Source organism: Periophthalmus magnuspinnatus, chromosome 22 (assembly GCF_009829125.3).
Source record: "Periophthalmus magnuspinnatus isolate fPerMag1 chromosome 22, fPerMag1.2.pri, whole genome shotgun sequence".
Classification (NCBI taxonomy): domain Eukaryota; kingdom Metazoa; phylum Chordata; class Actinopteri; order Gobiiformes; family Gobiidae; genus Periophthalmus; species Periophthalmus magnuspinnatus.
Window position 1 is genome coordinate 17,641,564 of NC_047147.1, and position 12,684 is coordinate 17,654,247.

Here is a 12,684-nt window from a genome sequence, read left to right on the forward strand (position 1 = left end):
TTCCCTATACGCTGGGGCTTTGTTTTGACGGGTCCCCCCATCCTTCTGTTTGTGTGTTTTTACAAATGAAATGCAGATTACTTCAGGGGGTATGGCTATTGTCGGGGCTACTGCTTTTATCCAGTCAATATATTCTACTAGCATAGCATCTTAAAGCGTGTGTAGATGATGTTAGAATACGCTTAAAGGGCGTTTACCTGATTTTTTTCCCCATGTATATGAGCAAAATTTCTCTTAATTAGAAAATATGTGTTAGCACGCTAGTTATTGTTAGTTTTACTATGACGGTAAACTCAGATCTGGTGTCTGAAAGTTGTGAAAATTCGTTACAAACACATCGTGGTGAATAATTAGGACGCTCTGAATGCTTAAGGTAAGTGAGGAATAAATTTGGACCACTGCAAATTGTTTAAATTGAACTAGTTTTGTTTTTGACTTTTTAAGAGAGTAAAAATCAGGTACAGCGCCTTTAAACACTACTTAGATCAGGGGTGTCAAACTCATTTTCACTGAGGGCCACATCAACAAAATGGTTGCTCTCAAAGGGCCAGATGTAACTAAGATAAATGTCACTACGTTTTAATCTTGTTAATTAACCGTTTCTATGTTTATTACTTATTCAAGTTACAAATATTGCATATGGATTTGCGTAGATATGAAAAAATGGCTGTTTAACCTTGTATCTCCTAATAAACTGACAATTTAAGACATACCTTTTAATTTACTTTGCCGCGGGCCACATAAAATGACGTGGCGGGCCGAATTTGTCCCACGGGCCTTGAGTTTGACACATGTGACTTAGATGTTTTCCAAAAGTATTAATATATATTGCGAAAGGGTAGAGTAGAATGCTGTGTACTTTTTATCATCCAGTCCTCCAGTTGGTCATCCTCTGAATGAGTGACATCGGGATTTAACCAAGCACAATGAAGTGTGAGCTACTTTTTACGATGTAACTTTTCTTTATAAATGCACTCATTGAGTAACTTGTACATAATGGTAGCTATATAAATTTGATCTATACACATTGTATATTAGATCGGCCACGTACCAACTGGCAGGAATTAACTACGGTGATGTCCGCGATCCATACCTAATCAGCCTAATGGACCATACAAGAGGTCTCATAACTCCTTTATTTGTTTACATCAATGTCTCTTAGTGCGGCATTAGTAAAGATGAAAAGTTATTGTCCGGCCTCTAACCACCAAATAGTGTATCTAGCACTGAAAGCAGCGGCGTAGCTTTGTGCTCTGTGTTCCCTGTGTACATGCGAGTGAATGGGGAGGATTAGAGGCAGTAATCGTTCATGACCCAGCCTGTGAGAGCCAGATGCGGTGTACTAAAAATCCCATTATCCTGGAACGCACTATGTGGCCCTGTGCCGCGGTGTGCTTTCTGACTTTATGAGAGGGTGATGGGGATAAACTGCTTAAGTCTAATCATGTACCCGCGTCATGTCTATCTGCGCTTTTATTAAGGTTTGGATATTACTCATTGTGCTTCAAGTCTCTCATTCGGGAACAATGCGCTGTGTGGTCATTGTGTTTGGTGTCAGTAGGTGAGGTAAGAATCTGAAAAGCACTGAAGATAGGATAAAGAATACTTTTCAAATATGCATATCAGCACCTCAATTTTGTTAGGTCGGTGTTTTGGAAAAGGAAAGAACTTGAGTGATGGCAGAGTAGTTAGCGGCATTAAACTTATCTCCTTAGACGTAGCGGTCCAAGTTATAAGTTAGATATGCAGAGAACCCCCAGCAAAAAAAGTTTTACAGGATATTTTTAGCAACGCCGTACTATGGAACATTCCAGGAAAAGCAAAGCAACATCTCCATGGTGACGGAACCCCCACCAAAAAGTTACATAATGCACATTTAAAACTGAAATTATATATTTTATCAGGTAGGCAACCATTTTCTAGCCATCCTCTTCACCCATCAGATGTGCCCCCACAGGTTTACATGTCTTTCACATATGTAACACACCAGTTATCCCCCAATTTAACCTCCCTGTATCTCTCCGTACCTTTTGCCTTAAACGGTTATATTCAAAAACACGTGTCAGCAGCAGCCCCTCCCCCAGCGTCAGGTCCCTCCTCTGATTAATCACTCCCAAATGTTGAGCTCGCCTGCGGGCCTGTTTGTTGTGATAGCCTCAGCCTGGAGAAGTGCAAATAAATAATCGCGAGGTGTCTTAGCATTGGCACTAAGTGATTAATGAAGCATGCAAGTGGAGCAGAAGTAATGCCTGGCTTTTCTCACCTCCGCCCCACTCTCACACACCTATCGCCATCTGGACTTTGGGTTAGTATACACGGATGTTATGTTAGTTTAATGAAGCTCTCTGTCAACAATATAGTCTTCATTTTAGAGATGAAGGTTATACTACTGCAGGGTTACCACTGAACTTGTAAAGTATCTAATTTGGCATATTTTACTACTACTACCACTACTACTACTACTACTTCTACTGCTGCTGCTACTACTACTACCTAATACAACTAGTACAATTGCTCATTCAGGATTACTACTGAACCTGTATCGATATGATTTGGCATATTTTACCTTATGTCCCTAAACAATAACTACAAATACAACAGCAACAATAACTACAAATACAACAGCAACAACAACTTCTACTACTATTACTACTACGAATGACAATAAGCTACTACTACGACTAATACTACTACCTAATACAATTAGTACAGGTTTCATTTAGGATGAACCTGTATTTTTGTGATTTTAGATGCCTCTAATCTACTGCTACCTAGATGCCTTTTCTTTTGCAACCAGCCACATACTTTGGAACAGTACTAGGCCAAAAAACACTCTTTGGTTATTGGGTAAAAGCTTAACTGACTATGCCATTGTTGTGTATTTATTCTTCTGAATCATAAGAGTTTGCATTGCTTGTCTGAAGATTCAATTGTGCCGGGTGTTCTGAAGTGAAGCCGTGGGTAGGACAATGGGTGAAAGAGAGTTCAGGATGTGGAGTGGAGGAGCAGTGTTCCTCCTGGATCCACCCGCCAGCTGAATACCTGCAGCAGTGTCTGAGAGTGACAGGAGACAGAGAAGAAAGAGGCTGCTAATATGTGCAGCACACTGGAAGAATAAGTCTTCATCAGCAACCGTCACCAAACCTCTGCTCCTCCTGTAGGCACATGTGAATCTGCAGTCTGTAGATTTTGCAAACTGCAGGGTCAGAGCCTCTTTTCCACTCCAGAGGCCTCTTGCAGGCTCTTTATCTCTGTACCTGACAAATTGTTCCTGTGGTGCTAACACATTGTGCTTGGGCCTCCCCTACCCACACTAGTTAAGGTGCATTTAGAGGGAGAATGCCAGTGGTACAATCAACTAATCGCAGTGAAGAATTGCAGCAGCTGGACTCCTGCACTTTAATAAGCTTCCTATTCATATACAAAGACCTGCCTAGCAACACAGCTTAGCCTTTAGATACAACCATAGGGATATAGTTATGTTAAAATGAAGTACGCTGACTTTGGCTAAATGGCTCTGCTGCAGTCTTTGTATACTCTCTGTAATGACTGCTTTACAGAGTAGTGTGCAATTGACTTAGTTTTGTGAGAAAACACTAGATTCACTGCACTAAACAGTGCTTTGTGGCATATTCGTGTTTTTTTCTACTACTATTCCAACAGTTTCTTGGCTTATGTGGATTTCCATCTTTGGGAGTAGAGCCTTTCCCGGCTGGCTGTAGCAGAGTTGCACACACATTTCCTCTGTCTTTCAGAGGCAGGAATGATTTACCTGGTCAAACAGCATTTGTTGGCTCTTAGCCAGGCCCAGTGATGGAGAGACTACCTGCCCTGACTCTCTTCTGGCCTCTCCCCTCTCCTCTGTCTCTGCTTACAGACTCTTCCTGTTGAATATATTTCATTATGGCCATTTCCTCTTCTCTTCTTTCACGCTGCTGGACCTCTGTACCCCCCTGTTCCCCCTCCAGTGTTCCAAATGATCTCTGAGATTCTGGCTGCTCCCAGAGGACACCCTAATCCCTCGTTTTCCAGCCCAGTCCACAGAGCAGTGTGAATCCTGATCTAATGCAGGCTCCGTGTGTGAGGATGCATGTCTGTGTTAGAGCCTTCAAACTTGCTTCATGACATGCATGGACAACAAGTTTGTGGAATACTGTCCTGACGGCACATTGTGTTCGCAGATGTTACATGGACATGTTTAGCCTCACCTAATTGGCTGCGGCTCACAGCTGAAGATGTGTGTGCAGCCTTGGGCTGTCAGCAGTCAGCTCACAAATGATGCCCCATTTACTATTCTGTGTCCAAGGCCAGACAGTGCACGGGAACAAAGCCCTGCTCAACACCTTGTTGGAACAAAGAGGCTTTCTGCAGGCTGCGGTCCAGGGTGCCGGCCAGGATATTGCCTCTCTAACTGGACATCACATCCATCCCTGTCTGCTTCAGCTTGGATCCATTAATCTATTTGTGAGGATTTATAGAAAGTCTATAAAGTGTAGCCTGAGGTGTCTGGCCACTTCCTGCAGATTTGTGCTGTGTACACAGACACAGGAGAGCCGCTCCCTTTAAACTGGATTCAGAGCAGAGAGTGATAAGATGCAACAGGCATCTGGATAAGCCCGCTCCTTTTCTCCTACATTTTAATGCTTTTGGCAGCTGGAACAGCAGGGAGATGCATTTTTCAAAATATCTGGGTTTGTGTTGATGTTAATCTAAATCTGAATCAGATAAGATAAGCAGAGGCGAGTTCCTCCATTACTGTGTTTTTTCCACGTTTGGACTTCAGAGCCGCCGCCTCCAAAGAGCACAATTGTGTTTCCAAATTAATTGCAATCTTCAGTATGTGCCGTCCAGACACAAGTGTTTGGAACAGTTTAGGAGCAGGGGGAGAAGCCTAAATGAATGTTTATATCAGTGGCCCCTTGATTGCAGGGAGCATTTAAAGAGGCTCATTATCAGCCTACAGCGCAGTACCACACAGGAGGCATGATTCGCTTTGTCATGCTCCCCACTGCTGTATTCATCCAACATGGTCCTACACATTTAACCCCTTCAACTCTAATATAATGCATACATTCTGCCATACATCTCCACAAATAGTCTGCACTGACCTGGTAGGATTTACAGGGGGGAAAAAATCCCTTTTATGGTCCTATTCTTAATGATTAGCATCCCGACCTCGCCTGTAAATCTCCCCTGGGTGGGCCTTGTCCCTGCCAGGCCTGGTAGTATGACATCATTTCCTTCTGCCTGCCTGGGTGCCATATGAACGTGTGGGCTGATGTCATGGGTGTTTAATCACAGCAGGAGATTAGCTAGTCAGGATGCGTGCAGCTTGGGAGTGGAAGCATGGGGGCTGTACAGGACATTTAGATATGGTTCAATGACATGAGACAAACAGTAATGTCATTGGTTGTTTGTATCTAACTTAAACAGTAGTTATTATATTGTAAAGGCCACTCCCCTCTAGTCGAACAGTAACCTCATACAGTGCTACTTTATTAAAAGCTTGAAAAATGGTGTTATCATTTTGTTCTGAATTGTAACTTATTTTGCTCAATTACATAGAGACAATCCTAACATAGAAATTAACATGTTTTTCTCTGACTTTTTGCTGCTAGGCTAATACAGATCTTTTCACGTGAAGCCCCAGCTCCACCTTTGTGCAGGCTGATATTGTAGATTTATGTAGCAGTGCTGTACCTGTGGGGGCGTCGGGCCATTTGATCGTGTCAAGGGCAGCCTGTCAATAAGACACTGTGTACTGATTTTAGCTTGGGGGCATTTCCTATTGATTATGCCCGGGCTCCAAAACAGCGCACCTCACCTGATAGAGCCAACACACCATCCGCCTAATCAATCATCAACATCTGCTGATACGGCACCTCTGTCTGCACACTGCAACATATTAAAAAAAGTGTGCAAAAAAAAAAATCTTCCCCGGTGTTTCCTTTGAGCCCTTGTTAAATAGTGAATGTCTCCTACAGCGAGCGAGACTGTATTCATTACCAATGCGTGGCTAGAATCCAGTATTCCCATTCATGAAGAGGTAGTAGTGGTAGTAGTAGTAGTAGTAGGCTGGCACGCTAATCAGCAAGCTCACTGCAGGGGGTTTAAAGTGCAGTTTTATACCAGATAGGCAATCTCATACCATCACAGACATTTGAGCCATATCTTGTCTGCTGAAAGAAAAAAAATAAAATTGAAGGAATTAGATAGTTAATGTGTAAAGCATACTAATTAGCAACAATGGATGAAGATATCGCTTGGAATTCAGAGACGAATTTGCACAAACAGTCGAATGGGTGTGCCAGTTATAATGGCTATCCAGGAGGGAAAAATGCCCGTCTTACAAAAGAAAGCAATTATTGACAGTCTGCCAGAGTGGAGCCTCAAAAGGAGCATTGCGCAAGGAACTGACCGTCCTCTGTCACTGACCCCGTTTTGTAAGGAAAAAAGGGAAATCTCAATGTCCTTTCTGAGACAAAAGCCCCCACGGACTCACTTCCCATTTGAAAAGCAGCCTTGATTTTTACATCTATCTTTCTCCTATTCATATATATCACAATCTTTATCAGTCCCTTAGGTCTTTTCAAAAGGAGACAGTGATGGAGCTGCGGGACTATCTGGACACTCCAACCGAGCTATTATGGCACCCGCTGATGTATAACACTTAGCGGTAAGGTAGAGAACTGAAGGCGCAAGCATTGCAATGGGTCTAATGGCTGGTTGCACTGTCAAGGTGACCAATGTTCGCATTAGCATTGTCCCCTATTCATCAAGTCTTGCCAATCATGATTAGCCAAGTGGTAAAGCAGTTTCCAGGAGACTAGCGGTGCGCTCAAATCATTCCGAAGTGGACATCCCCGGCAAAGCGGAGGTAGGCTAGATTGAGATGCAAGGTAAAGGTTGTGCCAAATATCAAATAGAAGGCGGCGCGATGTTATTTTGTGCTTCTTTCTATTGCACTTTTAATCTGAGCGAGTTCATATAGGGGGCACTGTGTCAGATGCAGAAGCAGAGGAGGAGAGAGAGAGGGTTGACTGCTGTGCCTTTATGCCGAATGCACTTTCATCCAACGGAGTCTCACACCCACTCGCTTTCGGCCGCTGTGTTGTCGGAGCAGTAGGCACTCAAACAGCCAGTCTTTCAAACGCATACACAGAAAGAGAGAGAAGGCTTATACGGCTAAATTGGAAGCCAGGGGAATACGGGGCACTCTCGCCCCAACCATCGCCTACTCGCACGCTTCAGTTCCACCTTTTTCTACCCTTGACTGCCTTTTCCTTTTTTAAATCTGCTTTCTAACTCGTGTCCATTAGGACTGAACGATTTGGGAAAAGTTACGTTTTTTATGGACAACATTGCAAGTGAGATTAGATTTGGATTCTGTTCAAAGTTCACAATTTAAACGCATTCAGAAGGACTGACAAAAAAGAGTGAAATATTAATTGGTAAGAATCACATTTCAGAACATGTTTATACATATCCAAAGTGCAGGGTTAGCAGTTTTTATGCTAACTTAAAAATTGCTTCCTTTGCACTTTGTTAATTGTGTCCATTTAAATTGCAGTTTTGATTCAAGCTCTAGTTTCTATTGTCCAGTTGCTATCAAGTATGAAAAACTGTTTCTAGTAATACCCTCCCTATCTTGCATCATGATAAATAACTCATTCATCTTACTAATTACGCCATTCAACCAAAATGCAAAAGTGTACCCTGTTGCAAGAGCTTCTCTGTGGGGATATACTCACCAAATCTGTTTGAAGTCCAGGAGCCCTAAAAGGAGAGAGGGGCTCCTGTAAGGCATTAAGTATTCATGTGACGTGCTGGTGGGGTGTAGACAGTAGTAGGGAAAATTACGCCGCGAGCAGCCAGCAATCGAGAGCTGACACCTCGTCTGGCAGTCACGGAGAAAAGGGGCTGGGCTGAGGAAAGAAAAGCAGAGGGAGTGAGAGAGAGAGAGAGCGAGAAGAAGAGAGGGAGGGAGAGTGGAGGTAGGACAGCTGCCAGGATTTCTCTGATAGCGGCCGGGAGAAGGGACCGAAAGGGTGAACGAGCACCAAGAATTCTCCCCGTTCCCAGCCAGCCGTGGATATCCACGGAGCACTCAGGCGTGCCGCTCCTCTCCCCTCCCTGATCCTGCAGCAGAAAAGTCCGGACTACCAGACCTGCAGCCAGCAGTCTCTCTGAAGGATTAACCGCACGAGAGAGAGAGGGAAAATAAAGGGACGCAACCTGTGGGGAAAACTGGTTGGATGTAAAGTTATTGGAAAGCCAGCTGTTGCTATGCTGCTCTGAACTTTGGAATTGACATTTTTCCATGGACCATTCCTGACCTCCTTCTTGCTTCATATGGACCACATCATCCATATTACCTGTATACCTGAATGATTCCTATACAGTTACTATGGCAGCCACTTCTACACCTCCTCACCTACTCCTACTATCTAAACCTTCATCAACTTAATGCATCGCGTCTCAGCTTTTGCCAGAGAAGACCTGACTGTCCCTGACTTTTGGGTGCAGCCCCGCCTCGCCTCGCTGTGTACTACTTCTTCTCCTTCTTCTAACCCCTGCGGTGGATCAAATGTACGCGTAATGGAGAACTCTGGCAGTGCAGACCTGGACCACAAACTCGAACTGCCTGTTTTTTGACTATGAGCATAAACTAGAGGATGGATTGGAAAGAGCTGTAAGTAGAGCGCTAAAGGTGCATGCATAAATTGTATTTATTAAACCACCCATAGTAAGTAAAGTAGTTTGATCACATTGTATGGAAACAAATCAATTAGTAGCAGGAGGTTTTGGTTGAACAGGTGGGCAAGCTGTTGTTGGGGTACAAATCTAAGAGAATTCCCAACCCTAACTGATTATATATAGTTTTACATAGCAGCAGAGGTGGGTAGGGACCTTTGTAGAGTGAGCAGAACAGCCCTGCAATTAATTTCCCTCCTCTCCTCTCTACACGTGCTGTGCAAAACCACGACTGTCATCTATTTCACCTCTCCTTTCCTTTCACAAAGCACCATTGTCCGGCATGAATGAGATTCCAAGGTTGCCAGCTTGCAATTAGCACCACCTTTCCATGTATGTTTTGACTTTCCAATGCCCGATTTAGGTACGCAAGGAGACACCTACCTTCATCTGTCTTATTCATATCTCCTCCTACAGCTTGCATATCACAACCACGTGCGACCACTCTGCTATACTCTTCCTCTTGTCTGTCTATCTCTCCGCACTTCGTATTCATCGCTTCCATCTCATTTTTAGCCGGTCACACGATCCGTCTCGCATGCTCTCACACATAAGGCAGCTCCCAGGGGACTGGAGCCCTTCCTGGTTGCAATAATTATTCCATCAGCCGCTAGTGTGTTCGCTGATTGTGCTCTTGGGCTGTCGCTGCAGGGGAGAAGGAAAGGGGACGGGGGGGGGGGGGCTATGTATACTGTCACTCGAGTAAAGAAGTCTAGAGATGAGAATTTTTTTTTTTTTTGAATTTGGTATTTGGCAGCAACAGCGCAACCCCAGACTTGTCCAGCTCAAGAAAACAGCTAATGAGCACAAGCTGGTCTTTCAGGAGCTCTCCAAGACCCAGGCGAACTTACCTCATTCTGCATACTCCTCCTTCATCCCCCTCTCTCCTTCTCTTTCCCTTTCCCTCTCCTTACATGCTCTGTTTCTTCTACCCGCCCCTTATAAACCCTTGCTCTGCACAAATTTCTCATCTTTTAATCTCACTCCAGCTCTTTCATTCCGTAGTGCCACCACCACCCCTCTCCTACTTTCATGTTGACAAGCGCGCCTTTGTCTGCGCCGTGTTGCTTTTGAAATCAAACTGGACTGGAAAATGTTTTGTGAGGGATTACTTTGCTTTCTGACCTTGAGTTTTTCAGCCCAAGATGCAATGTTAGCTGATCCTACCTGGAACCACTATACAAGTCTGGCTAGCTTCCCTCCCTGCAGGCACCAGACTGAGATATTGCTGTGTTTGGGAGGTTGTGAGAGTTCAGGGTTGTGAATGGAGCGCATGAGGACAAGTACTCAGGCCGTGTGACCAATCAGTGTCTCCATAGAGCTGACTCCAGGAGACACAGGGGCCAACCGGACAGTGGATTTTAATTAGAGCGCTGTCAAAAAGCCAGCTAGTGTTACAGGAGGAGAGCTGCTAGGTGCCAGGGCAGAGGAAGTGTGCGCACAGCAATTTGTCTGGGTACATTTGATAAAAGTAGTAGTAAGGTATACCTGTCTCCTCCTACACAGGGCTGCCTGGAAGCTGACATGCAATTCATTGATTCATTCTTTACAGTGCATTTATATTTTGAGTTGTTGTAAGTGTGCCAAGATACTATTGGCTCCAGGCAACAACTCAAAATAGTAAGAGATAACATTGATAGCGTAGACATTGATTCTCAAACCCAGGCAAAGAGGATGATTTCTTTGGTTCTCAGCAGTTAGAAAGACAGTTCATCTTTAAAGCTGCACTATGCAACTTGGTGGAGAGTCTGCTTCTACTTGTCTGAGATGTTACTGGTTGGTCTGGAATGTTCCACACTATGGCATAAAACGTATCTATTGTCCATTTAATTCATATCTTTAACAGATGTTTGCTGCTAAGAATGCATTTCTGATCTGTGACTTGGCCTGGTGGTGTCCCCTGTTTTGCTCAAGGAGATAGATCTATTCTATACTAGACTGTGGAACATTCCAAGCCAACCAATTACATCGCCATGGAGACAAGTGAGTGGCAGATCCTCCACCAGAAAAAGTTTACTACGCTCAGCTCTCGATAAACAGTTCACACACCACATGCATATCCTTGGGAATTGGGTAAAAGCCACGAGTACCTGAAGTGAACCCATGGTAGCGCAAGACTTAGAGACCAACCCTCAACAGATGGCATGTGAGCTTTCTGGGAATCAAACCCGCAATCTCTGCCATCTTGAAACCCTTAAAGAGGGGGTATTATGCAAAATTGAGTTTTTGGAGCTTTCTATCATGTTATAACATTTCCTCATCAAAAATATGCCTGAAGAGAATTCATATGTCATTCATGCATGTTTGAGTAATCTAGCGATCTCTCCCTAGGCACTATTTGAACCCTCCTTAGGGTTAGCAGTACGATCCTATCCAAAGACCACAAGCCTACACCACCCATGCTCCCACAAGCCCATTTTTCATAAATATAGAAGGGCATGGTACAAAACAATACACTACAACTTCACAAACCTGACGCGACATGCAATAGTTTCATTAGCGCAATGCCTGCCAGTTGTACCAATGTGACAGTGCTCTTAAGGGGGGGAGAGACTTATCGCGGAGAGCAAAGGGAGGGGAGACTCAGGGTGTAAAAAGGAAACTCATTAAACATGTTAATAGGTTGTTTTCAGCTAATATAGCATTTTCAAAACAATAAAAGGTAAAATGCTGATATAAATATGTAACGTGTTTGCAGTTAGTACCCCATAGAAGTGTATTACCCCCTCTTTAAAATGCAACTCATCTTTTACAAATCTGAACTGAAGGATGGGAAGGAAATCATTTTTGTAGTGCAGCATTTTAGCCACCCACCCTGGCATGTATGTGACAGTTGTTTTGTGTTTGATCAAGACAAACGCATACTTTTAGTGTGCCTTCCTGTTATGACAGTCCATATTTAATCCCTGTCAGACGCCGTGTCCTGCTTGCTAATCATTTATGTGTTGGACTTGGAGCATCTGTCAGCAGAAATCTAATTATAAGACAGTTTGCCCTGCTCTGAGTAGAGTGGAGCCCAGATATTTATTGCCCGAGGTGTTGGGAGAAAAGTGGTTTTAAAGGGGTTGTCTGAGGCTGTGACATGTTTTTCTGGTTATTCTATCTAAGTCGGAAAACATATGTAGAAGATGGTCTGTTGACATATTTTTATTGGAATGCCACTGGTACGTCCAAAAGTAGGAAAAAGTTAAATCTACTATCAAACCCATCTGAGGCTTGAAGTGGAACTAAACGCTAAAGAAATAAATAACTTTTTTTCTCAACTAAACTGTTTACGTGGTGTTTTAATTGTGTGCCTAGTATTTTTTTAGCAATATTAGTGCAAACTAGGTAAATTGTGTGTGGCACATTTTAAGTAGTTGATGACATCACAAAAGACTGCCCTGATTTCAACCAGGTGTTTCTGATCTGCAGGGGCGGAGTTTGAACTGTGGATACCTGTTAAGCCAATCAGACTTTTCCTTATACCTCCAGACCCCGCCCCTCCCTCTCCTCTTTAGTCCTCCAGGCATTGCCCAAATAAGCAGCTTTATTTGAAATGTGGTTGTCGGCCGAGTTTACGTTTCACACTTTAAATACTGTTAGTATAAATTGTGGTGTAATGTATAATAATATGATTTGCTCCAGATGTCCTACCTTGTTACATTCATCTTGACAAGGAAAATGCTGGTTTTGACCGTATGTAGCATCTGAAATCCACTATTGTGCCAAGTCATTATGAAAAGAAAACACCATATTTTCAGGCAAAATGATTCCTTTTTGATTTGAAGATTTTTATGAGAGGCTTTTCTCATTCAAAATACTTTGATTTTGCCTTAGCTTGGAGTGTATAAATGAGTTTAATGTTTTGAGATATTTTTTTCAAATACCACAAATCATGTCTGCTCCATGTTTAAACTTATGGTCAAGCGGTATATAAAAAAATCCATA

At 43.3% G+C, this 12,684-nt stretch overlaps 1 protein-coding gene across 5 annotated transcripts in view; it reads left to right on the plus strand.

Annotated features, from left to right (window-relative positions):
• The window catches only part of kif26ab (kinesin family member 26Ab), a 93,412-nt gene that overhangs the window by 59,459 nt on the left and 21,269 nt on the right, over positions 1-12,684 (plus strand). For 2 of the 5 annotated variants that reach the window (XM_033988378.2, XM_055231096.1), the window contains exon 1: positions 8,591-8,692. The exons of the other annotated variants lie outside the window; for them this stretch is intronic. In XM_033988378.2, the coding sequence (XP_033844269.1) occupies positions 8,676-8,692 (17 nt within the window). In that variant the 5' untranslated portion in view covers positions 8,591-8,675. Of the gene's footprint in view, positions 1-8,590; positions 8,693-12,684 lie in introns of those variants that run through there. 5 annotated transcript variants of the gene reach the window in all.